Source organism: Spinacia oleracea, chromosome 1 (genome assembly GCF_020520425.1).
Source record: "Spinacia oleracea cultivar Varoflay chromosome 1, BTI_SOV_V1, whole genome shotgun sequence".
Lineage (NCBI taxonomy): Eukaryota > Viridiplantae > Streptophyta > Magnoliopsida > Caryophyllales > Amaranthaceae > Spinacia > Spinacia oleracea.
Genome location: NC_079487.1, coordinates 99720752 through 99748728, shown reverse-complemented (window position 1 = coordinate 99748728; position 27977 = coordinate 99720752). Strand labels below are relative to the sequence as shown.

General features: G+C 35.1%; 2 protein-coding genes and 1 long non-coding RNA gene across 8 annotated transcripts; 2 read left to right on the top strand and 1 right to left on the bottom strand.

Moving 5' to 3' along the window:
- Window positions 1-6389: 6389 nt before the first annotated feature.
- LOC130466063 (uncharacterized) lies at window positions 6390-7498 on the top strand. The gene is made up of 3 exons (XR_008926084.1): window positions 6390-6612; window positions 6748-6824; window positions 7390-7498. It is a non-coding gene; the product is annotated as an uncharacterized lncRNA (long non-coding RNA).
- A 95-nt stretch (window positions 7499-7593) lies between these two features.
- Window positions 7594-12931, top strand: LOC130466061 (uncharacterized). Of its 6 annotated transcripts, none has more exons than XR_008926080.1 (4): window positions 7594-7694; window positions 8353-8501; window positions 9949-10377; window positions 12400-12931. XR_008926080.1 is itself a non-coding variant. In XM_056834801.1 (4 exons), the coding sequence occupies exons 3-4, from the start codon at window positions 10081-10083 to the stop codon at window positions 12637-12639; spliced, it is 465 nt and encodes a 154-aa protein (XP_056690779.1). In that variant the 5' UTR covers window positions 7594-7694; window positions 8353-8501; window positions 9949-10080; the 3' UTR covers window positions 12640-12931. The 6 variants fall into 6 exon arrangements, 2 of the variants coding, with proteins under 2 accessions (XP_056690779.1, XP_056690780.1); XM_056834801.1 differs by having other exon boundaries at window positions 9949-10305; XR_008926083.1 differs by lacking the exon at window positions 9949-10377.
- An 8086-nt stretch (window positions 12932-21017) lies between these two features.
- On the bottom strand, window positions 21018-27503 carry LOC110796684 (potassium transporter 8). The gene is made up of 8 exons (XM_022001761.2): window positions 27159-27503; window positions 26566-27052; window positions 26410-26469; window positions 23192-23452; window positions 23056-23108; window positions 22839-22962; window positions 22489-22743; window positions 21018-22218 (listed from the first exon to the last, which is right to left on the bottom strand). Exons 1-8 carry the CDS (start codon window positions 27195-27197, stop codon window positions 21170-21172), a joined length of 2328 nt encoding a protein of 775 aa, XP_021857453.2. The 5' UTR covers window positions 27198-27503; the 3' UTR covers window positions 21018-21169.
- Window positions 27504-27977: the final 474 nt, after the last annotated feature.

The following is a 27977-nucleotide window of genomic DNA, read 5'->3' as shown; positions in this document are numbered from 1 at the left end:
ACAAATAAATAACCATTCACAGTTTCTCTTAATAAACTTAAATTCTAGCATACATGCATAATTCAATGTTCATTAAGCATTTTATTCAAGTTATGTGTTCCGGCAGGTGTGAATAAAATGATTCCAAGATCCTAAAATCATTGAAGAACTAAGCACAGTTTGTCGACTTAATCCTAAAATATTTTAGGTAAGCAAAAGCATTTTGCTAATAGTCTAGAAACTATTCTTGGTTGATAGGTACGTCTAAGAACTTATTAGGTAAACCTATCGATTTTGCCACGACATAAAAGGACTCCTTACTTATATCGTTGAGTTTCACCAAAACTAACATGTACTCACAATTATTTGTGTACCTTGCCCCTTTAGGACCAATAAGTAACACCTCGCTGAGCGAAAACTATTACTAGATTGATGTAAAGGATATCCAAGCAAGTGTATATTTTGGCATGGCACCTTTTAACTCAATTTTTAAGTTTGGAACTTAAGGCTCTTACTATGTTGGTTAGATTTTAAGTGAACTAAGATCCTTAATCATGCAACATAATCAAGCTTTTGATCTCATGCATTTTAAGACATATTTAAAAGCAATAAATAACTTAAAACATGCATAAGATAAATGTGATCTAGTATGGCCCGACTTCATCTTGAAGTTTCAACTTCAAAGTCCGTCTTGAAAATCTCCGTGGGAGGCACCATTTTCTTCAAATAGAATAAGCTATAATTAAAACTAATTACAACTATTTGATGGTACGCAGACCATATTTGAATTGAAAAAATAACTTTGGTACTTTAGACCAATTACATTCAAATTAATGGTACGCAGACCTTATTTTCTATCCTATTTGGGCCATACTAGTCACTTCATAACCTGCAAAACAGTACATATACAATATATACCATTCACCCATTCATTATCATGAATGGCCCACATAGCTGGTTAGTAAAACACATTATGCATCACATAAACATTTGCAGCAATTAATCAAGGGCACCAATAATCTACAAATTATTCAGTCCTTATTAATTCTAATCAAGTTGTTTTAACCTTAAGGATTTGTAGACCTAATCAAGAGTTTATGACTAAAAAGGGGCTCCCACTTAAACCAATAAATTCATATGCTTTACTAATTTTAAACATAAAAATGTATTTCTACTCTAACCGGAAACGTACAAATTTAATTAAAATTTAAAGCTCATATAAATTTATAATTGAATCCAAAAGTTTAATTTAATTTCAGTCGTATTTAAATTAATTCATATTTTAATTTTAGTAAAATAATTAGAATAAATACAATTTATTATAATTACAATGTTCAAATTAAAATCCAAGAAAATAATTTAAATTATCAATTTTAAAATTAATTAAAATTACGTAAACTGAAAATTTCAAATTAAAATTTCAAGACGATCTAATCGCAACGCAACAATCCCACGTAACGCACGCCCATGGGCCACACGCACACAGCCATCGCTGGCCATGTGCGCGCAGCCCATGCGCTGCCTCGCATTGCTGCTGCTCACTATCGCAAGGCATCACGCGAGCTGGTGCTCGCTGCGCGCGCCAGCGCTCGACGCACGAGCATGCTGCCGCAGCCCATCGCTGGGCGCAGCGCTCGTCGCACGTCGCAATAGCGAGCTGCTTGCCATCGCTGGGCGCAGCGCTCGTCGCACGTCGCAACAAGCACTCGCACGCCATCGCTGGGCGCAGCGCTCGTCGCACGCACAACAAGCACTCGCACGCCATTGCTGGGTGCAGAGCTCGTCGCACGCACAATAGCGCTTGCTGCGCGCGAGCGATCGATGCTTGGGGCGTAGCACTCGTGGCACGCGAGCTTGCGCTCGCTGCGCGCGAGGCTCCGCACGCTTGCACAAGGCAGTGCGCGCTGTGGCGCAGCTCGCTTGCTGCCCACACGCGACTGCTTGTGCCTTGCTCTCGCCCTCGCCCATTCGCCCATTGCACACAGCCCACGACACAAGGCAGGGCTGCTGCCTTGTGCTCGTGCACCATGGCCTTGCTCATTGCATTCGTACCGCATGGGCGACGAGCTCCCTTGCTCGTCGTCACATGCCCGCACTATACAACACCCCTTAAGGGTAACACGTAGCGTCCATTGCTTTGTGCGTGCAAGTTACATGAGCGAATCGCATAAAAATTTAAAATTTATGTTCAAAATTAATGACAAATTAATAAATAATATTAATTTCATAATTTTAGGGCGAAAAATCGAAAATTTATTATTCAATTGATTTCCGATTAACATGGATTCAAGTCTAGGTCATAAAAATTTAAAATTTAACATAAATTTACAATTTTTATGGTGGTTTTTAATCATAAGTGTCTAATTAAATTATAACTAATTATGAAAATCAAATTAATTCTAAATTATTCCAATTTTCAACAAATTAATCATAATTACAAATTAGATTGCATAATTAACAAGGCTAGGCAATCAAACTTGTTAAACATATACAGTAGGTCAATCAAAAATTCAAGATTTATCAACAAGAATCGCAAATATTTAATTTAATATCTTAAATTTACGAAATTTTGCATTCAAAAAACTAAAACCTCCGAAAAGTCATAGTTAGGCTTCGAATTTAAGAATTCTGGGTTCGGCTGAAAATTACTATTTTTGTCAAAATTTTAGAATGCCTTTTACATGCGGAATTGACACAAAAATCACTCGATTTGGATGAGTAACGAAGAAACTGCCGAAAAACTGCGTACGTATAATTAAATAAACGCAATTTGCAATTAATTAACAATTACGAAAATTAATCACCCCTTTTAATTCTTGCAAATTTGTAATATTTAACCATGTTCATGCAATTTAGATTATGAAAATAACAAGAGGCTCGTGATACCACTGTTAGGTTATGATACATATGACAATTCATAAATCATGCGGAAAAACCATAAAGCCAGGAGAGCATATTATTTACACATAATCATTTAGCATAGTTTAGATGCATACTCTTTGTTGCGTGCCTTCCCTAGCTGCGCCTGAACCGAACAAGAACAAGTCTTTAGGACTCCAAGTGTCGTCCCTCCGTAGATAGTCCACAGCACGTCCGGATCCGCCTTAAGCTTGACCAACTAGGATCGCCCTTAAGGTACTTAGAATTTTCGGCACATATAGGCAATTGTATGACTGAATTTTTGCTCTCAAAAATCACTTTGAATACTTGAATACTCGATATAAATTGTGAGCATTGATCACCTATTTATAGGGCATGGGTATCGGATATTAGAATCCTACTAGGAAACGATTTAGTGAATCTGAATTAATCTAAAATTCAATCACTTAATTTATCTAGTAGACTTAGGGAATCAATCTTATACGAATCCTAACCGATCAAGGTTTCGTACGCAAGCACAAACACTCACGCAGGCGCAGCAGCCCACGAGGGGCGCCGTGCGCGCGCGCGCGCTGAGCCCCGGCCCAGCAAGTGCTCGCAGCCCACGAGGGGCGCGCGCCTGCTGGCCTTGCCGTTTGGGCTTTGCTTGCTTTGGTCGCGCGCGGGCTTTGCTAGGCGTTGGGCCTAGCTTCGTGCTAGGCCTTGCGTCTAGCAAGCTCGTCCGATGTTTATTCGTACGATACGCTTCCGATTAAATTCCCGGTTCCGGAATTTATTTCAGATACGAACAATATTTAATATTTCCGATTCCGGAATCAATTTCCGTTTCGAACAAATATTTAATATTTCCGTTTCCGGAATTATTTTCCGATTCCGATAATATTTCCGATTCTGACAATATTTTCGTTTCCGGCAATATTTCCGATTCCGGCAATATTTCCATTTCCGATAATATTTTCCGATACGTACCATGTTTCCGTTTCCGGCAACATCTACGACTTGGATAATATTTATATTTCCGATACGATCCATATTTCCGTTTCCGGTAATATCATCGTTTCCGGAGTATTCATTTCTTGCCTGTGACGATCTCAGCTCCCACTGAAACCAAGATCCGTCGATTCCGAATATCCATAGATGGAGTATTTAATGCCATTAAATACTTGATCCGTTTACGTACTATTTGTGTGACCCTACGGGTTCAGTCAAGAGTAAGCTGTGGATTAATATAATTAATTCCACTTGAATTGAAGCGGCCTCTAGTCAGGCATTCAGCTCACTTGATCTCACTGAATTATTAACTTGTTAATTAATAATGAACCGCATTTATTAGACTTAACATAGAATGCATACTTGGACCAAGGGCATTATTTCCTTCACATGGGTTGATGGATTTGGACTTGTCGCGACAGAAGGAGAGAAAATGAGTTGGTGGTGCAGTCGAAAATCAAAGAAAATCAATCGCCGGCCTGCTTCCACCGTCGCTGCTGATGTTGTTATTGTTGCTTGGCGGCGGCTGGAAAGTCGACCATCCTGGTGGAGGTGGGAGATCCATGGAAGAAAATGGAAGAAAAAGTGGAGGAGAGAGAAAAGAAAAATATGGGTTAATTAGGAGTTTAGTTGATTAATCGGGAAAAAATGGGTTAATGGGTGAGTTAAATGGGTTAATTAGGATTGATGACGTCATAAGGGCACTTGGTGTATTATGTTTTAAAACAGGGGTATTTTATAAATTTCTGAAAGTCGAGGGCATTTGGTGAATTTCGCCAAAATTCAGCGGTATTTCATGAAAAATCCGTAAAAAAAACTCTCTATTTCTTCGATGTGTAAACGTTGTGGGGAACATGATTTTACCATTCTTCTATGATTAATTGATTACGTATAGTAGATTTGTTATCAATCCTATATTAATAGAGGACCATAGTTTTGTCAATTCAATGATTTTATGACATATCCATCGACATTAATTAGTGGGTAAGAGCTACAAGTCACGTGTTAGATATTTTTCCGATGCTAAGGCCTAGCATGTTCCATATGAGCAGGCCCGGCCCTGGGGTTGAAATGAGGGGCGGTCGCCCAGGCCCCCCGAGGGCAAGGGGCCCCAAAATATACAACTGAATTATTAGGTAAATAAAATATAGACACAGATAGTAACCATGAAATGTTTGTGGCTAGTTGGTTGAATTCATTCAATGCTTGGCAGACAACACGGATTGAAACCCATAGCCGAATTTTTTGTGAACATTTTTTTAACGTTTTGATTTTCTCTGTTTCTTTTGATATTAATCCACTTCTTTTTTAAATGGACTTCTTTTTTACGGTTCTTTAAACAAAATATATATGTGCAAATTTTTAAATATTGTGTCATTAAAAAATATGTAGTAAGTATTATTTGTATATTTTATTTTGCATAACTAATTGTTTTATGGCACTTTATATTCGTATATGTTGTAAATATGGTTCAAATATTTAAAGGAGAGATAAATATAATCGAAAATATGTATGTAATATGGACATACGGTGGATTTTAAGACCTCGCACCATATATAAGGTACCCTTGGGACTCCTTTATCGTGATTCGCCCTGGGCCCCTAAAATGTCAGGACCGGCCCTGCATACGAGGCAACTTCGGTGAGTCTCTATGCTTTGCTGATGCATGACTCTTGGTGTGATTAATATCATTACGTGTTATTTCCTCTGCTATTGTTATGTTCGATGCTTATTGAGCATATGGGAGTAGGCCGGTCTGGATCAAGCCTCACGGATTCAGACACCGCAGTCAAAAGGCCCGGCCGTGACATACAACTACTTTCTTAAGGCTCTGTTTGATACATTTCCAATGAAGAATACTCCCTCCATAATTATTTATAAGATACATTTGACTTGCACGTAATTTTAGAAGGGTGAGTTGAATTTGATTAAAAAAGATGAAATTGGGGTATTGAATTATTGTTTACTAAAAAAAATTGAAAGTGGGTGAATTATTTAATTAATAAAAAGAGTATTTGAGTAATATATTGGAAGTGAGCATCATGACATGCCAAAAATAGAAAGTGTATTTTTTTAATATAATTATTATTCCGTATTTCATTTGAGGAATATGGATCGAGTATTAAGTTTGTTTTTGTAGTGTAATACTTCCTCTGTTTGTTTTTAGTTGCAACACTTTGCTTTTTACGCTTGTCAATGCATAACTTTAACAATTAATATCTTAAATTACCAAGAAGTAAAAATTATAAAAATTTGATATTCGGAAAATATACATTAAGATGATTCTAACAAGATCCTATGTGAATATGTTTTTCCTTACACAAAATATATAAGGTAAAGTATGTGAATAGTGCAAAAAATAAAGTGTTGCAACTATAAAGAATCCTAACACTTTAAAACATGCAAAGTTTAAGTTACTATTGCAGCAATAGTGTGCTGACGGTTTTGCCCCCAATCATATCTCTTTACTACCCATTTACCCTTCTTTCCGGATTATGCCACGTGCGCTTTTCATCCATCGTTAGTTCGTTACTATTGCGCCCCTTCTCCCTCTCCAGTCTTCTCTGCTTCCCGTCCTCTCATTTTTTAGGGTTTTTCCCTTTCCTCTTCTCCATTTCGGTGCCTCCATTTCTGCTCTTCCCTTCCCTTCCCTTCCCAGTTTCATTTTCTTTGTTCTTCGTTTGTTGTCCATTGTTACATACTTGTCTTCTTTTTTCCCGATCTTCTGAATCTCCTCACTATTAATTCGTCTCTTACTCCTTGGTATGGTTCTCGTTCTCCGGATCTTTCGAATTAGGGTTTTTTCTTGCTTTTAATTGTTGATTTTGTTGAATTATGGATGGTTTAATTGATTTGGAATATTGATTTGGTGTTTTTTTCTTGGTTTCGAGGTATTAGTTTGGGGATATGGCTACAAAGCGCCACCAATTACAGGTTTACGCTTGGCTGCTTCCACGCCATCTTTGGCAACAATGGTAACTTACCCACCTTCAATTTTGTCTTTAATTTGGTTTTTATGCATATTTGGGCAACATTAGTAATTACCCACCTTCAATTTTGTCTTTAATTTGATTTTTATGCATATTTGGTTTCTATGTAATTGTTATTTAATTTGATTTTTGTGCTAATTTTAGCTCATAGGTATGATGGGGGACTGCCTCTTTTATCTTGCAGTTGATTTTTGATGTTGGTTATAATTGGTAATTTGTGTTTGGGGTTTAATTAATGTGGTGGATCAATTTAATTAGTGTAATGGTTGCTACTTTGATGAATGCAGTTATTGGGTTGTAATGCTTGATTAGGTTTCATTGGAGAATTTGATGAATTGAGTTAATTTTTTTTAATGGTTTTTTATTTAATTAATGTTTGTTTTGTTAGTGTATGCTTCTGATTAGATACATAATGCATTGCTTGCAGTTGGAACTTTGAGATTGAGTAGAGTTAAGTTACAACATTCTAATAGATTCGATACTAAGCGTTTATGTTATATTTTTGTTATATAAATGTTCTAATGTTAATTTCTTTTGTTATTCAAATCAGAAATGATTGTCGGTATTCAGAGAGACGCGATAGTGGTGGAGCGTCAGATGTGAAAGTCGCTGCTCAGTGTCACTTACATGGTTTAGTTCATCGTGATTTGAAACCTAAGGTAGATTTTCATGTACATATTTGAACCTTATAATCCAACTTGATCGAACTACGACTGGTATTAATGTTTAATTCCAACGTATTTCTTGTCTGCAAAATTTTCTTTTCAAGTCGCCTAAAGTGGATTCATCTTTAAAGGCCACAGACCAAATGTAGTATCTTGATCATCATTATAGTTCTACATTCCAACATAATAGGTACAAGTTTATATTATGGCTTGTTTCTTTCACCATGGATGATATTAGAGAATAAGTAGTATAGTTTACCTAACTTGTTTATTTCTATTTGTTTAGTTAGTATTGTTACATAGGTGGTTTTTTTATAGAAATGAAAACACTGGAGTTTTATTTGCTCCGGTTGTACGTTAGTTTTGAGACCTTTGTCTATATGACTATTTATTAGAACCCGAAAGATGTTATGTGCACTTATATTGCCTCTTTGGCACCCGTTTGTATTTCATTTAAGCCCTGCAACCACAATCACAGATTTGTACATGGGGATGGATTTTTCAAGAAGCTAGCTTTACAATTGTAATTTTGTAACCACCTTTTGTTATCCAAGTCTTGGCAAAGAGAATGACGTAGTTGAATTGTTAGCTTGAATGATTGATATCCTATTAGATAAGCACAATAGTCTGATATTACTTTCCATAGATGAAGGATGTCAATAATATTTTATGTTTGTGATGGAAAAAAGTAAGTGTCATAACCGGAAAAAGTTGGGGAAGGTAAGGACCAAGGAGAAGAAACACCATATTTACGTTTCCCTCTCTCTTTTTTTATGGTTTTTCTATTGAAGTAATGTTTGTTTTGTTAGTGTATGCTTCTGATTAGATACATAATGCATTGCTTGTAGTTGGAGCATAGAGATTGAGTGGAGTTCAGTCAATTTTGTGATTGTATTGGTAATGGCAGACAAGGTATTTGGGCCGAATGCGACAACGGGGGAGGTTTACGATATTGCTACTCAGCCTATTGTGAAATCTTCAATGGATGGTATTAATGGTATGAATTGTATTATTCTTGATTAGAACGGGATTTGTTGAATGAAATGGATTTACAGTTTTTATTTTATGTTTGAGCTTTTAAAACGTGTTTATCGAATGTTAGTGATATTGAAATGCAATGTTGATCATGCAGGAAAGGTGAGTGGCAGCCTTTGATAGCCTACATTTCGTGTTTGATTAGATATTTTCCATTCCTGGCTCATGTTTTCTTTGATTACCTTAGATTGTCCGTAATCCATAGGGAAAATTGAGATCGACAAATGAGTCTATTTGTGACAGATAACAACATATCTGCATATGTTACTCATTAGGCAAGAAATTTATGGATAATTAGACAAATGTGACTTGCCTATCTAAAGATTTTATTAAACGACTTAGATAAGAATTGGTAGTCTGGTTGTTTATTTATTTCAGAAATCTTGTATCCCAAATGTTACTTTGAACTTTTGAAGCATTTCTATCTTTGTTTAGTCTGACTCTCTCATTACTTGGTGTAATACTAGAGGACTTGGTGAAGCACTTGCTAGAGAATTTATTCCTTCTGGAGACTGAGTGGTTCTTATTTCACGCAGGTTGTATTCTGGAACTCTAGGGTATAGGTCACCTTTTGTTTTTTTTTTTTTAAATGTCAAACTCATAGTGTGCTACCTTGAAGGCAGTGCTGATTCAGCGGATGCAATTGTTAAAGAGCTTTAAGAAAGTCTTAGGGAAATGAAAGTTGTAAATGGGAAAAATCAGAGATATGCAAAAGTGGTAGGCATACCATATGATGTTTGCAACCCTAATGACGTGAGAAAGTTAGCTGATTTTGCTGTAAATGAACTTGGTTCAGTTGATATTTGGGTGAGTAATGAGCTTTTTCTCCTAAGGAGTTCTATGCAACATATATCACTTTAGTCTTTTCTTCAACCTTCTTAATTTCAATTGAAGTTTCTTGGCCCTTGAATATGTAGTTCTATTATTATAGTAGGATAGTCGAGAATTTGAATTCAGCTAGATGCACGCTGATATCATTATATAAGCATGATTTGCATGACAATGATACATTGTCTTAAAGGATGTAGTAATTGGTAAATGGGTGTATGAGAAACAATAACCCTCTATTGGTTGTTTTTTGTCTAATTTTAAAAGGTCTAGCTGAACAAGAACCCATTGAGTCTTCCGCCAAGCTAGGATATTGAGACAATATAGATTGATTACAGAAGAGATATCTCTTATCTGGTTAGCTACTCAATCTTTAACCCAGGGAGAGTTTTATTATGGAAGAGTTCCTTTTAGATGACTTGGGGTCAAATAAAACAACTTAGGTGATGCTAGATTTAGTTCTCACAATAATCCTCAAGGACCTCAAGTAATTGAATCCCTAAAAATATGAAGTAATTGACAAACACTTCTTTTAAACATAGTTCAAAACTAATATTGTTTTTGAACTTTTCTTTGGGAAGGGAAGGGATAGGAAAATTTTCTAAAAGACACGTGCTGGAGCTCGCAGATAAAGTGGATGGCAATGAAGGCATCTGGGGCGTACAAGAACTGCAAGCCATGTGCGGGAGGGAGGAGTGAGAATTGGAAGAGTTATGAGGAATCAAATGGTGGGTCTATTTCTTCAAGGAGATTCAAAGAGCGGATTCCACGGTGGTAGGTATGGCAAAGATTTGGGGGAAAGAATTGGGAGGGAGGGTTATGGTAAGGGAATTGGGATGGGGATTTCGAGCGGCAAGGCAACGCCGGTATGGATTAGTAGGAGGTCGGAATTAGTGGTGTTTATGGAGGAGGATGAGCCTAAAGAGTGGGTTGCCCAGGTGAGCTTGGTGTTGTTATTACATTTTTTCCGCACTCCAAGGTGGTAATGATCTCAAGCTCATTCATTTTAGGTATAACTTATGTTTTTGAGGATTTTGGTTTTTGGTTTGTGGTGGTTATTTTATTTGTTTGTTTGGTTTTGATCTGATTTTGTTTTCATTTTTAGTGAGATCAAAATCCACACATCCTGTAGTCTTATTTTTAGTGGCATGGGTGGTTCTTTTCCTGTTGTTCGACTATCTTTCAAGGTTGAGTTTATGAAAAAGGCAAATGGTACTTATTTTCTGAAGAGGTACAATTGTGGTCAAATCTATTAATTTTTATTTGAAATTAGAAGCTCTTAGACCATTAACAATTTGGCATTTCATAGCATAGTTCACCAATTAGAAATTTGAAATTGTTTGAAATTGAACTCTATAAATGTTAGCTATAAAATGAACGTTAGGTCTGGTCCAGGAGTTGATGTTAGTAATGAGTCCCCTTGTATATGTTAACTTCATTGTCTAATAACAATGCTCTTGAATTTTAGCTGAATAACTTTAGAGTTTAGAAAATGAGATAAAATGAATATATGATGTGTTTAAAATCAGTTTGCCGGGTTAATTTGGCCTTTCATTTTGGGTTGGAGGGAATTATGACGGAAAGGCAAGAATTTGGTATATAAAGTTAGTAATAGAAGGAAATTGGGTAAATTACATGAATATTCCTGTGTTGTCAAAACTTGACTTGGTCTCTGACTCTTTTACAAACAAACTACTAAGTAATAACCTAATGAATGATGATTCTCTTAAAATCAGGGCCTTTTTTACGCAATTATGATTCATGGATAACCATCTTGACTTATCAGTAATGTTTACACAGCAATGTTTAATGCATAACCATGTTGACTTGAATTGTCTAAACTGATTTGTTTCTATAAATATCAAAAACTAGAACCTTAAACCATCATTTACATTTCAAAAAAGTGAACCGTTTAGCAATAATTTCTTACCTGCGTTCTAGCAATACTTTCTTCTCTGCTGAAATCCGGTGACTGTTTACTTTGGGGGTAATTAGTTCTATCTTGGTACACCATGACCTCTCTTATTGTTTGCTTTTAGGTAGCCTTTCTAATGGTTTAGGTGGAATAACCTCTCTTTCATATCTTGATTTGAGTTTAAATCTTCTTGGAGGTCTGATTCCAAGCTCAATTTGGGACATGCCTAATTTTTCGCATCTCTCGCTAAGTCGGAATGCACTTAGTAGTTTAAATACTCACTCATTAATTTTAAAATCTGGATGTTTTTGTTCATCTTTTGGAAAATACCACTTAAAATTCTGGTCTTCAAATTATGTGCAACATTTGACATTAAGTTACTTCTAGGATTTTTAGAAATCAATAAAATGGGCTTAAATATGTATAATTCAAAGTACGTCTTAACACATTTTAATTAACAGTTAGTTGCACTACTTCGGTTAAACATGATTGATCATACTCAGACAGCTTCTGTGGATATTAAACGAGTTATGCAGACAGCTTTCTGTTATAATATTGCTCTTGTTATAGGTACTATATATGCTGAGTTGTTTCTCTATATGCTGAGTTGTTTCTCCATCATTCTAACCAGTTATGCAGACAGCTTTCTGTTAGAATGATGGATGATGGCACTATCACATTAGGATTTCATAATTTATTGTGTATGCTCTGATTGCTGGGTGTCACAGTCTGACTTTGGAAAATATAAGTTGTATATGCTGAGTTGCTGACTGATTACTGAGTAAAGGTCAGGGAGTGAGAGGGGGGCAGTGAGCATGGGGGATTTTGAGGGAAAGGAGAGGATGCGAGGTACAAGGGAGGGAGGAAAATATGTAGCATTTTAAGAGTTTAATTGATGAAAGCACATTTTTTAGACTTTTATGGTAAATCAGTCGGTTAAAACACTGTCATTTTTGTTTCTAATAGACGGATTGAACTCGATCTTATAGCATAGTAAATTGAGAACTGAAATTTGATTTTAGTTTACTTGATGATAGTTTGGCAAGAATTTCCTTGTACTCTTTTAGTGTTAAGGTTGAGGTTTGTTACAGAAAACAGATGAAATGTGTCTTCTTAGGTTTTTAGCCTAATGCTCATCTGCTTGGGGAAGAACAACAAGCTGTACCGCAACGAAACCCGATGGAAGAACAGCAAGCTGCACAAGTTGCAGAGCAAGCTGCACAACAAGCTGCAGAGCGAGCTGTACTGCGAGTTGCACAATGAGCTGCACAACAAGTTGTACATGAAGCTGCTATGGTGGCTCATGGGGAAGATAAGCTTGTTATGGCGGATGAGGAGGAAGGCGCTATTGATGTGATGGCTCGGGACGAGAACAAGCTTACTAAGAAAGAGATTTTCCAGCAAGAGGGTGCCTGAATTTGACCCCTCTGCATTCTGTTAAGGGCTTCTTTTGTTATTTGCCCTCTTTTATTGTTGCTTCAAACTTTTGGATCTCATCTCTATGTTTAATGCCCCAGTGTCGTCTTTAATAAACAAACATTTCGTAATGTTGTGTAATTTCCAATTTGTACCCTTGATTACCGAGGCACATGCTGGATTTTTTTTGTTAATCTTGAAGGTTGGCATCTCATGCTATATTCATATTTTGACTTGACTTGCACAGTTGTTGATTCGTCTGCAATATTAGCTGAAATTGCAATTGTAACAGCTCTGAAGTCTGATCAAATTAAGTCCAACTTACAGTCAAATTACTCTGATGTCATCTACTGATTTGAGAAATACATGGAGTGTTTTCCAAAGGCAGTAGTACACAGAGGAGTACGAGCAATGTTCGAGACTATTCGGGTTGAATGGGGGTGGTTTGTGCAAAGCCCTTATGTGTTTTGGCCGGTTTGTTTAATTTTGGTCATTTTTTTTGGAAAAAGTTAGCTCGTTTGTTTTAAAAAAATCTTCAAATCCCTCCTTATCTCAAGAGCAATGTATACATAATATCTTAAACTTACATATAATCAAACAACAAATTCCTATAGCACTCTCTCAAATTTACAATTTAGAGAGTACACCACAATATCAAGTGAACTTGATAAATGAAAATGATGAGCTAATTCTACTTGGATTTTCTGGTAAATATAAATGTAAATAAATATTCAGGGTGCAATTGAAATTTCATTAGCGCAAATAAATTTAGTTATCCAACTATAAAATACTATTATGCATAAGGCCTTATATTAGGTGATTGAGTATTGCAATAGTCTGTGTATAGTGAATAATTGCAGGACGGACATGTTTCTTGCTTTCTTGCTTCATCATTGACAAACTAAGTAATCATGTATCTTTTCTTGCAGAGTTGTACGTTCCAGAAAGTTGGGCGAGGAACTATCACGACTGTTGTTTATGCTATTAGGCCGGTCGTGTTTAATTTCTCCAAACTTAGGCATGTATTTTTTTATACTTAGCCATGATTTCTATATATGTAAACTACATCAAGTAATTAGCCGTATTTCTTTTCTTGCTTTCAACTATTTCTATAGAGTAATTAGGCTTATGATTTGTATAGTGTTCCGGGAGATAGTTTTTTATACCTTGGGGGAACGTGCGCGCTAGCGCACGTTCCAACAACTAGTCAGAGAAAGTATTTACCGTGAAAGAGTGGTTTAATTGAGGGAGTATCAATTTGTAGGAGGAGAGCAATGGAAGTGGACAAGTGGTAAGTGGAGACGACAAGAGAAGTTGGGAAGCAGTGGTCAGTGTCATTAAAGTGCAAATGACTGATCGATGAGTCTAGTATCAAAATTGAATTCGTCTACTGACGACTTAGACAAGCATTACCATTACAACCTAGAATTGTTACTAATACTATGCTTACTTTTTCTTTTTTGGTACTAAAGAGGAGCAAAGCAAGGCTCCAACAAACAAAACACCAAACAAACTTTACAACTATTTACAAGGCCAGAATAAGCTTAATGAGAGACTACACCAACAATATCTACACCAACTCCAACGGGGAATTTGAATTGCGTCAACCTTCGTTTCTTGCACTACTCTTTTATTGACAAATTAATTTGCGGCCCTACTTTTTTTTCCTATAGCAATGAAATAAAAACCACTTTTTTTTCGGGTCCCACATAAAAAACTAGCAATATTACCAAATTATCAAGGCAAATTTGCCAAAAAGGACCTTTTATAACTCAAATTTTGCGAGAAAGGACCTTATATAATTTTTTTTGTGAAAACACACCTTAAAGTAATTTTTTTTGTGAGAAAGGACCTAAGGGAAGTTTTCGGCAATGACTGGGATTTTCCGGCCATTGACTTGCACGTGAGCAGCACGTGTGGCTTACGTTGGCTAAAGACATTGATTTTTCCGAGTCTCGAATTTTCAAACTTGATTTTATTTCAAGTTTGTTTTTCAACTTTAAGTTTTAAGCTTAGAATTTTTGAGGAAAATTGGGTGTGATTAGCAAAATAAAGTCACACGTGCTTCTCACGTGCAAGTCAATGGCCGAAAAAGCTCAGTCAATGCCGGAAATTTACTTTTGGTTGTATTTCGCAAAAAAAAATTAAATTAAGGTGTGATTTCACAAAAAAAAATTATATAAGGTCCTTTCTCGCAAAAAAAATTACATTAAGGTGTGATTTCACAAAAAAAATTATATAAGGTCCTTTCTCGCAAAATTTGGATTATAAAAGGTCCTTTTTAACAAATTTGCCAATTATCAAAATACCTATAACCACCCAAATTTTTAGTTGTATAGGTATTCTGCATGCATATGACTATATGAGCTACAACTACAAGCCTACAATATGTTGTTTGGTTTTAGCAGTTTCAGACTTTCTTTTTTAGTGCATTATTTTATTTCTTTTTTTTTTTAATTTTTAATTTTTTTTTTTTTAACTTTTAATCACGCTTATTTTACAAAAAAAAAAAATCTAATCATTTGAGTAAGCTGTAAGCACACATAAGGAACACACAAATTGACATTTAAAATAATTTAATAAATATTCATATTCAGAAAATGAACATGTCATTTATTTTCTATCTGCATCCTCTATTTTAGAGAGGTTGTTGCCTTTTTTCCCTTTCTATATGCTTCTAATTTTTTGGCTTCTACTTTTTTGGCTATAACAGTCTCTTTTCTCTTTCTATCTTCTTCCTTGTTTGCAGATTCTTTTCTTGTTGCTTCTACCTTCAATTCTTCTTCAATTCTTGCAGCCTCTCTTAATATCATATCTTCCGTTTCTAAATCATCTTTTTTCTTTTGTTGCCGCATTCTTATTAACCTTTTTCTTCCTGCGGGAAATTCTTAGTTAAACATTATTCTATATAAGTTGAACATAAAACTTCAGAAACCGAACATCACACAAAAGTGTTCTTGTTTATGAACATATCATAGTTTAATAAGTTGAATTTAGTTGAACATGATTCTTTATAAGCTGAACATAAAACTTGAGAAACTGAACATCACACAAAATGTTCTTATTTCTGAACATCATCTTTTATAAATTGAACATCATCTTTTATAAATTGAACATGATGAATTATAAACTGAACATAACAGTATTTAGACAACACCACTTTTGATCTTTTAGTAAAGAATAATGAACATCTGCTTATTACTGTTGCTGCTTTCCTTTTAGTTGATCATGATTTTGTACATAATTCTTTATAAATTGAACATGAAACTTGAGAAACTGAACATCACACAAAAGTATTGAACATATATTAGTTTTATAAGTTAAATTTAGTTGAACATAGTTTTGTATAAATTAAACATGAGACTTGAGAAACTGAACATCACACAAAGGTATTGAACATATATTAGTTTTATAAGTTAAATTTAGTTGAACATAGTTTTGTATAAATTGAACATAAGACTTGAGAAACTGAACATCACACAAAAGTGTTGAACATATCATAGTTTTATAGGTAGATATAAACTGAACGGGAAATCACTTTTCTAGTGACATATTCATCCTACGAGGAAAACACCCAAAAACAAAGTATCCTTACAATCGTCCACTGCCTTACACAAAATTCTCAGTGTATATTATCAAAACAAATGACATCAACAATTTTATAACTCCTGAAATTTAAATTCCAATACAAATCACACTAGTTCTTTAATAAGTGAATTTAGTTGAACATGATTCTTTACAAATTGAACATGAGACTTGAGAACTGAGCATCACACAAAAGTGTTCTTATTTATGAACATATCATAGTTTAATAAGTTGAATTTAGTTGAACGTGATTTTCTTTATAAGTTGAACATGATTCTTTATAAGTTGAACATCACACAAAAATGTTCTTATTTCTGAACATCATCTTTTATAAATTGAACATTATATTTTATAAGTTGAACATGATGAATTATAAACTGAACATGACAATATTTAGACGATAACTCTTCTTTTGTGGTCCTATTTCTTAATATAATGCAAACATATCTTTATCAATTATTTAATTATTTATTTAATCAAATGGCTAAGATTTCATTTAATTTAACCACATATACATCTAATGCAAACGGCAAGAAAAATCAACACAACTAACAAACATACATGATTTAAAAGCAATTTCTCAGTAGTGTTATGAATCTTGGCATGCGCATTCTCTTTTTGTCTCCGCCTTGCAATAACAGTCCTCCGCTTCAAAGCAGGTGTTCCGCCATCGAACACGAACACCGACTTTGTACGAAGAAACAGAAGCTTGCAAATGCGGCGAGAAAATCCGAGCACATGAGAATTTCTCACCATTTCACCTCTTTCATCGCGCACCGCCTTCATAAATTGTACCATCCATATGCTAGCATCTGAGTTGAATTTCTAAAATAATTAATTATAGAGTGGGAAATATGAAAGGAGGGAGAGAGAAAGTACCGATGGCAAAGTGTTTTCAAAATCTGGTGGCGTCGTCGGTAAGTTGCTGATGATATTATGAAGGTGGTGGTGGGCCCTGGTGGCGCCGCCGGTGATTCGCCATGGCACCAAAAATGAAGAGAGAAAATGAGGTTTGATGAGAGAGAAAATGGGTATGCTATATACGATGTGGTATCGTTTTAGCTCATATGCATCTAGAGATAGATGCATACCTATACAACAATTAATTATTACGGATTTTTCATGAAATGCCCCTGAGGTTTGCGTTAATGCACCAAATACCCCTAATGTTTCCAGAATGCACCAAATACCCCTGAGGTTTAAAACAATAACACAAAATACCCTTAATGAGCATTTTCCGTCCATTCCGTTAATTCTCCGTTATCGTGAATTTATTTTTTTGTCCTTACTCAACCATTATCTCTACTAATCCTAATATTAACCCTTAATTATATTATTTAAACCCCAAAAAAATTAACTACTATTTTTTTTTTTAAAAACCCAATTCCCTTTTCCTCTTTTCTTTGGATCTTCAACGGCAGCAGCACCATGGCTGCCCTTTTCTCTCCTCCTTTCCCTTGGCCTTCACTCTTAATTTCTCTCACATCCATGGAAGTTGTTCTTCATCTTCAAAATTCTAAAGCTTTTATAATCCTCTTCAGATTATTATTGATTGATGTTGTGATTTTGCCCCAATTCTTCTGAAATCAATTGAATTCAAATAATACCCAACTCTCCAAATCCCTCATGAACGATTTAATTGATATTACCCAATCACCAAAACCTGGTTTGTAGATTTGAAGGAGATGGTGGCTCTTGGGCGTTGGGGGTGGTGTCGATTCTTGGGTCACCGAATCCTTGGGGTGGTGTCGACTCTTGGGCAGCCGAACAAGAAGAAGGAGAGGACTTGAAAGTCACAGGTCTTCCCCAAATCACACCGGGAACAGAAATAGCAATGGAGGTGGAGATCGACGAGAAAGAGATCAAATCCGCCGGCGGAGAAGCTTTGACCGATGGGCGGCGAGGATTGCGTATTCACGGCTGGGAGATCGAGACTTCAAGAAGGAGAGAGAAAATCCAGCCACCGCGACCTCCGCCAGAACAAACACCTAGAGCTTATCGGAGAAGCCAATGTCAGAGAAACCAACGTCGTGGGTTCGATGATGATAGGAGACAGAAAAGATGAGATTTCGAGGGCTGATGAGGTTGATAATTGGGCCTCTATGAAGAAGCAATTTCAATGGTGAATAGTGGAAGAGGGTAGCGGTGGTGGTGATGGTGGGGGTGATTCTCATATAATGGTAATGGTGAAGAAGAGGAGAGAGACTTCCATGGGAAGAGGAAAGAATAAAGAAAAAGAAAGAGAAAGGAAGAGAAGAAAGAAAAGGGAAATAGAAAAAAAAAATTAGAGTTAAGTTAACGGAAAAGTTAACAGAATAGACGGAAAACAGTCAATAAGGGTATTTGATGATATTGTTTTAAACCTCGGGGGTATTTGGTGCATTCTGGAAACATTAGGGGTATTTGGTGCATTAACGCAAACCTCAGGGGCATTTCATGAAAAATCCGTAATTATTACTATAACGACCAATCGTTAACTGCTGTACCCGGGTACAGCCAGCTCTGGCTGTACCCCCTAAAACGACGCGCTCATATTGTTTGTTCATTCTTGTCGACAGTTTGTTCTTTTTTATTGTACCGTTTGTTCATTCTTATTGTACTGTTTGTTCTTTCTTGTTGTACTGTTTGTTCTTTCTTGTTGTTTTTTAAATTCATCATCAAATTTTCATAATTGTTGTATTTTTTGTTCTTTCTTCTGGAATTTTATGTTCTTTTTTATATTGTTTGTTCTTTCTTTTTTATTTGTTTGTTTATAATAATCATATGGTTAATGTTCATAATTAAACTCTTCATTAATCTTTTTATTCTTTCTTTTTGTATTGCTTGTTCTTTCTTGTTGTACTGTTTGTTCTTTCTTGTTGTTTTTTAAATTCATTCATCAAAGTTATTGTTGTATTGTTTGTTCTTTCATGTTGGCTTTAAAATTCATCATAAAATTGTTCATAATTCTTGTATTGTTTGTTCTTTTTTCTGGAATTTTATGTTCTTTTTTATATTGTTTGTTCTTTTTTGTTGAATTATTTGTTCTTTTTTGTTTATTTGTTTGTTCACAATAAATATATGGTTAATGTTCATAATGAAATTGTTCACTTCATTGGTATTTTATGTTTTTACAAGCGCCTATATTGTTTATTTCTAAATAAATGTTCATTTCCAAAATAGTAAATGTTCATTTCCAAAATAGTAAATGTTCATTCCAAATAAATGTTCATTTCCGAAATAGTAAATGTTCATTTCAGAAATAGTAAATGTTCATTTTTGTAGTTTATTTCCAAATAAATAAATAAATGTTCATTTCCAAAATAGTAAATGTTCATTCCAAATAAATAAATAAATGTTCATTTCCGAAATAGTAAATGTTCATTTTTGTACCAGTATTTATTCTTTCTTGTTGTATTGTTTGTTCTTTCATGTTGGCTTTAAAATTCATCATAAAAGTGTTCATAATTGTTGTATTGGTTGTTCTTTTTTCTGAAATTTTATGTTCTTTTTTATATTGTTTGTTCTTTTTTGTTGAATTATTTGTTTTTTCTTGTTTATTTGTTTGTTCACAATAAATATATGGTTAATGTTCATAATGAAATTTTATGTTCTTTTTTATATTGTTTGTTCTTTTTTGTTGAATTATTTGTTTTTTCTTGTTTATTTGTTTGTTCACAATAAATATATGGTTAATGTTCATAATGAAATTGTTCACTTCATTGGTCTTTTTATGTTTTTACAAGCGCCTATATTGTTTATTTCCAAATAAATAAATAGATGTTCATTTCCAAAATAGTAAATGTTCATTCCAAATAAATAAATAAATGTTCATTTCCGAAATAGTAAATGTTCATTTTTGTAGTTTATTTCCAAATAAATAAATAAATGTTCATTTTCAAAATAGTAAATGTTCATTCCAAATAAATAAATAAATGTTCATTTCCGGAATAGTAAATGTTCATTTTTGTACCAGTATATTAATGTTCATTTTAAACAACACAAAACGACATCGTTTTGGATAGGGGTACAGCCAGCTTTGGCTATACCCGGGTATAGCCAAAAATTTGCGCTATAATGACAACCCATGATTGAACTTATTTGAGCTCTTTGTGACCCAAACTCTGGCCTCCTAAAGGCCCATGAATTTGCCCCGTTACAAAACTGTCTCATCTGTACCTTTCTTTTTTTTTTCTTTTTTGCAATATGTTATTATTCACATATCTTTTTCCTTCATTTTGAATTTTTATTCTTTTTTACGATCAGGAGAAAAATCTAGATTAGCACCGAACAGTAGACCAATCTAAAAAGTCCTTTCGGATTTACTGTTTTGAACTATACGACCTTTTACTTTGAACGGTATATTTTTATCGTGGTCATTGCACATCATACTTTTAAGCATTGAATCTAAAGTGTATTCTATCGTGCAAACCAAACTGAAACTGTTAGCCAGCTAGCCCAACAATGTGTACGAGCTGCTGAAGTATGGTTTTTGATACCTGAAATTGACCAAAAACTCCCCCTTCTGTTCCATTCTTGGATTAAACAAAACCTGCTAAATACCAATATGTGGAAGGAGGTCCCTTGGAAGTTGGAACATTGATTTCCCCTTCTTACTTTGGTCTATGAACTTCATTTGAGGGTTGATGTCAATTTGCAGAACTTTGATGAACATGTACCATAAAACCCTCTTGTATAACGCTGCTGCTACTCTTTTTATAATTTAATTCTGCCCCTTTTTCAACAAAAAAAAAATGACAAAATTTAGTGTGTATTATGATTTCTGAGTTTGATAGTGAACTAAAGACAACATAAAACTGGATTTTGGTTGAACATTTACATACACAACCCAGTAATGACAATACAGAAGACTGCTATACTGTTCAGATCCTGACCTACAAAATAAATCAGACGTGGTTCACCATTCCGACCTCCAATGTCGAGGCATGAGGAACACTGATTGCATAACTAGGTGTCCTAGAATTTCTCCTCAAGAAATCATAACCATAATTAATAGCCAATTTCTTAATTAAACTCGAACCACTCTTGGCCCTCACATACGAGTGTCCTAATATAAACACCATCCCAGATTCCCTCGCCTCCATTAACTCGTGCAACTCTTCCTGTGCTTCACGGTCCATTTGTGGTGTTTCAGGGACGACAAACCTTACCCTCTTCCTTGGCTTATCGAAAGAATCCAGTTTTCTGAGTTCAGATGTTCCAACTATTTCAGTGTTCTCTCCTTCATCTTCGGATAATCTAACTCCCCGATTAGTAGAAAAGGACCCTACAACAGTTAGATTCTCCTCATCTTCATCTTCATTATGAACATTTTTGCAATCAGGCTTTTCTGAACGAATGAATTCTGCAATGCTACAAACAAGATCCTTCTCAAACTGAACATCATCCTTATCATGATCACGGTAACCATATCGAGCAATGCACCTGTAAATGTGATACTCCTTCGGCCCTATTCTTCCAACAAGGAAACGTTCATCAGACCTTACGTGAGGAACAGGCACAAATTTTATGCACAGAAAGACTAGCACTTGATGAAATGCAGGGAGATTTGTCACAAAGTGAGAGAAAATGGCTGGTATTCCTGTTACAAGCTCGGTTTGTATGAGACCGATTCCACGTACTCTGACGATTCCTAAATTGGGACTCAGATCAAGTAGCCAATTGATGGGTACCTTATTCTGGACATCAAACTCGTACTTCTTTCGAGTTCCATAATGCCATATATACATGACTATTAGAAAGATGAAGGATAAGGCAATTGGGACCCACGCCCCTTCGCGGAACTTGACTAGTGATGCTGAGAAGTAGAGTGCCTCTATTGAACCAAAGAAGAATATGAAGGCAATAGCAAGTATCACATTTTTTTGCCAGCATAATACTATTACTAGAGACATTAGGCAGGTGGTTACCAGCATCACTGTTATCACTGCCAAACCTGCTCCAGAAAAAAATTGTTGTTAATTACCTAAAACAGAAATACTATTTGGATATTTTTGCAGAAATTTTGGATTTATGATTCTCACAATAATCCCAAGTTCGGTCAAAACAGGGGAACACTTCAAGTAATCAAAACATTAAGGAGGGTAAAATTTAGGATTATGAATAACAATTTTCACTCTTTTTATAATTAACCAGAACTATTTTAACCAGAAACTATAAAAGAAATATACTGACAACCATACTGGCTGAAAATATCATAGATTACCTGATGCATTCCCCAAGTGTTTTGTGTCTCTGAAACCAACAGTAACAGCAAGACACAGAATCATTAATATCCAGTTAATCTCTGGGATGTAGATTTGGCCGTGTCTTTTAGAGGATGTGTGGACTATTCGAACTCTAGGAAAACAACCCAATGCAGAACATTGTTTGATGATTGAGAAAGTTCCGGTGATAACAGCTTGGCTTCCCACTACAGCAGCAAGTATGGCTATACCCAGAACTGGCCATCTTATCTTCTCTGAAAAACCCCACCCCCAAAATTTTACAATTGTTAGTACAGTACTTTCAACATTGATTCGTTGTCAATATGATCAAATAATGATGTACACTTACCAGGTACAGATACATAGAATCCAATCCTGTAGTCACTTTGTAGAGAATGGTGCTTAGACAGGTAAGCAGCTTGTCCCATGTACGCCAAGATCAAAGATGGATACACGATAAAGCTAAACGCCATCTGTAGGCAGGACAGTGAGTCAGCAACCAAGGTAACTAAACAAAAACAACTTAATTAAGGGAAGAAAAAGGATTGCTATGCGCGAGCATATACTTGAATAGATAACTGTGAGAAGTGTCCAAGATCTGCAAACATAGCTTCCGAACCTGAAGCAGAGAAAAATCAATTATTAGACCAATGTGAGGTGATTGGTGTGGGGAAAATTGAGCAATTAGCACATGTTATTTACCTGTCATGCACAGCAGGATTCCACCCAAAGACATCCACCCACCTCTCTGAGTTTTTCTGAGAAACTTGTACATATAGTATGGAGAAAGAGCTTGATAAACATGGGGATTCCAGTGCACAATGTTGTATAAACCAATTGAACTGATGCATACAAGCCATGTTACTACAATTGGTGCAAACAGGAATCCTACACGATGAGTCCCGTAATGTTGAAGGGCGAACAACAAAACTAGTATGACACAAGCGAGTGGAACTTCTATATCTGCAAAAGTAAGTAATTCCATAAGTTGGTAACTTGACCTCATTTTGATGAACACATGTTTTGTTGATACCGAACTTTGACAACCCTAAGGATATTGGAGGAGAACTGATGAACAAAACTGAGAATGATTTAACTTCTTAAAATCTGCAAAATTAATGCAGATGGAGAGCAGCTTAATGCTTATCAAGGGACTAAAACATCCAGTTCTGTTGTTCTGAAAATTTGCTGTTTGTACTAAAAATTTCAAAAACTAACTTAAACTCCTGTGATTCCAAAAACACAGGAGTAAAGCTTTCAAGAGGTAAAATAAGATAAGGAACGTCAGCATTAACCTCAATATTGCCCCAATGCCTTTAGAGAAGCTCCCATTACGGAATCAGGGAAGGGTAGGGAGTTCACATATATGAGTCATTTCCCTAGCAATTATCTGTCAAATGTTGACTCTACATTCGATAACCATGTTTTCTAAGCCCGTAACAATAAATAAAAAATATCAAGAATAGTAAATAGTTGACTCCCGCCGGAAATCATTTATCCTCTTTTCAATGCATGAATCATAAAATTGATATCAAGGCTGCAATAGTTCTATATTATTGAAGTCACATAGAATCTTCTCAATCATGGAAAAATAAACTATTCTCCATCACATCTTTTACTCCTAAATTCAATTCAAATTGAAGAGAATGAGGTAAACTAAAAAAAGAAACCGTCCTAACATAATGAAGTTCCAGCAGTCAACTATTACAATTATGCCAAGAAACCATTTTCGGAGGACCTCGTGGTATAGCTTTTGTTTAATGCAACAACGACTACAATGGTTTCTCTTCTATAGATAACCTATAGCCTATCACACAACATGTGAAGAGGCTAGTTACATGCTTGACTCGGATGAAAATTGAAGACAATAGGCTCAAAAATATCAGATATGCATCTGCAAAGTTTATAATATGTTTTCTTAATAATGCTTAAATGAGATTCAACAAACACGATGTTATGAGAGTTGTAGATACATGAACACGTTGATATGTTTCAATGATAATCACTTTAGTTAATAACATAATACTATAATAGTGCCTAGAATCTCCTTTTGACGTAAAATGCTAAGATCTGATATAATGTTGATAGAGAAGCACTAACGATGTAAAGTTAGCACTTATAGTTAACAAAAAGTAAGCCTTCAGCAATTTAAATAAGGCAACCCACCATTACCAGAATATCACAACAATAGCATGATGGATTAACGTAATAGAATACATTAAAAACGGTTACACAAGCGATTAAAGAACTAAAAAAGGTTTAAAAAATAAAGGACAAACTTAACCAAGTTCTTTTTAAACAAACATTTCTTGATGCTACCTTTTTTAATATCTATTAGAGATATCGGGAATATATATTCTAATATTTGTTATAGTCTCCAATCACGTTGTGATAGCCACAGCAAAGGAAAGAGACAGCTTAACAAGCATTGTTAAAATAGGATGCCAATGAAAATCAAGTTGAAATCTACTCGAATCAAGTTTTAAACAATATCCAGTTAATTTAAGGCCAGATAAGAATATTTGATGTCCATTCAATTACAGAGAAGTCAGTCTACAGAACTAAGTATCAGATTTCTAGTCAAAATCAAAGAGACCATATAAACCTTCTCTACATCATCACCAATCCATTATTTATCTCTTTTTCCCGTCTCTTTGTTTCTCTCCTCTTGACCTAAAATTCAACAGCTCCTCCATAAAATAGAAAATGACCCGTCTTTCTGTCAAGGTCTATCACTCGAACTGTTGTTCTCACCTTAAAATACCAGCGTCAAATACATTGATGTATTCATAATGTATGCAAGTCTGACACTTGAACACATACTCGTGTCACATGAATATTCAAGCCCACCTAACATAGGTCTCCGTCAAGGTGGTAGGTGACTAAGAACTCCCCCTCATGGGACAATTTAGACATCAATTGAATTCATGAATACTTAAAAAGTCCAACAAAACCAATTCTGGCAAATTTAGATGGCTTTTTAAAATATTGTATTTATATGTCTATGTAAGCCAAATTCCAAATGAGCAACCAAATTTTGGACCAAACAATGACCACAGAATGATTAATTGCAACCAAAGCCACATTTATCTGCCTAAATTCAGGCCACAAGTACTATTAGTCTATTACTGATATAGACATATCATGTCAAAATGTGAGCCCAAAACATTGATTTTTGCACTAGATAGCCAATTAGGCATGCATAATAGAGCAAAAGTCTATCTTGAACATGATTTCCTTGGACCCCACCGATCCACCATAGTGTGCATCTACTAAAAAAGTATTTTACTTAGTACATGTACACATGATTATGTAATAATTTATGTTAATGGCATTACTTCACATAATAAATTTTGTTTTTATATGAAAGTAAAAGATCCGGTCAAGGTAACATACGTGAATAGTGCAAAAAACAAAGTAAACCAACAACTACAGAGTAAAAAAAAAAAAAAGAGGAAGAAGTACTCGTGTAGTCGTGTATATCTATTAATTTTACGAACGGGGGAGTTCTAGGAGTAATAATAATGAATCAAATGAACTAAAAATGTGAAAGGTAAAATTTTAAAACTTTTTGTGAACTTTTTCCAAAACACTTGAACAATGTGAAAAATGAAAGGGGGGAAAAAGTCACAGGATCAACATGGTTTGAAGAAAATGTCCAAATTCTTTAATTCAAAAAGCTCCCATGTGAATTTAAACCTCTTGTCCTCCTATTACTAAACATTAACACATATCATAACATGGAAAATTAATATTAGTAACAGAAAAAATTCCATTCTCCTCAATTATGAACAATTTATGTCAGAGATCAGAAAAGATTTACTTCTACTTACTTCAATCTAAAATAAATCAATCTCCAGGTCATCATTCAATCCAGTATCAAAAATGGAAAATTAACTTAAAATAGATCACCAACTCACATTGATGATTCTCCCTAGCGGTTGTAAGTGAGAGTTCTAACCCAGAAACAGCTGAGAAAACTGCAACAAAGAAGAAACAGTAAACACATTGTAATTTGAACTAGTAACGCGACAACAAATCCCGAATAACAAGAGGAAGAGTTCATTGTAAATTACCCGAAATTGCGGGTGTAAGAACTCCATCACCAATGACCATACAAGTACCAATAAGTGCCAAAATCAACAACACCTTATGCAAAGTCTTATGCTTCTCTAGGGTGAGTTTCAAGCTAGAATTTGCATTTTTTTCACCATCAACAAAATCATCCTTCTTATAAGCAGAAAGTTCTTCATCAAGAAGCTGACAATTAGGGAGAGAACTAACACGGGCGTGTCGGCATAACAAAGAATACAACGCAAAAGTACCACCTTCACCATTATCATCAGCTCTTAGCACAATAAACACATATTTAAGCAATGGGATTAACGTTAATGTCCAAAAAACAAAGGACAAAACCCCAAAAATCTCTTCGTTTGTATCTGAATGATGAATATCTTCAGCAAATGCGCTTTTGTAAACATATAATGGGGAAGTTGCTAAATCACCATAAACCACTCCTAAGCTTTGATATGCAAGGGTTAGTACAGTCCGCCATGATTCCTTCTGCAAATTTCCAAAATTTTAAACATAATCAAACATTAATTACACCCATTGACGCATAATAATAGGTCCTACATTAACACAAATCAAAATTGAACAGATTTCTTACCTTTAGTGGGTTATTGTTGTGGCTTGCTTCTAGATCCATATTTATTGGATCATGTAAGTCGAAAATAAAAATGACCCAGATGATGAAATTGCTTCCTAAGTTCAAACAAAGTATGCAAAGCTCAAAAGATATTGACAAAAATTTGAAGTGAAGAGATGAATAGAAGGTACAGTTAGGTAATGATACTCGGGAAGGGAGACAAGAACAAGAAAAACACAAAGCACAAGAAGAGAATTGAGAAACAAAGGAATTGGTTGTGTTTTGGCGAAATGGAAGGACAGTTGGAGTAAGTCACTCAGTGCTTCATAATAATGATAAGGAGAGAGAGAAAGAGTGTTTGCGCTTTATTTAGGCAACTCGGAATAGTGGAGTGACATATATGAACGAGTTTTTTTTTTTTTTTTTTTTGTGTTAGCACCCGGTTCATTCTTAGGGCTAATCCAGATTCGGGGTGAGTTCTGAGTGGTTAGATTCCAGTCTCCTCCCAATTGTTATTGCGCGGGATCGAACACGGGTTCTCTCTACCAAGTTTAGCCTCAATCAACCCTGAACCAATAGATAATTGGTATATGAACGAATTTGTAATTGTACGCTTCTTTTTGGAGTTTTGGAAGATAGAGAAATGTGGGGTTATGCCTATTTTCTGACACGATATATTCATTGGGCCGGTGTTTGTTGTAAATTGCTTAACTAATGGAGGGAGATATTTCTTGTGTGATCCTTTTGATTTTGGTTTTCGATTGGTAATATTTCTGTCACTAAGAGATTGATTCAAATGTTTTTAATCGCTTTATTAAAAATCGAGTATATTTTAAAGTA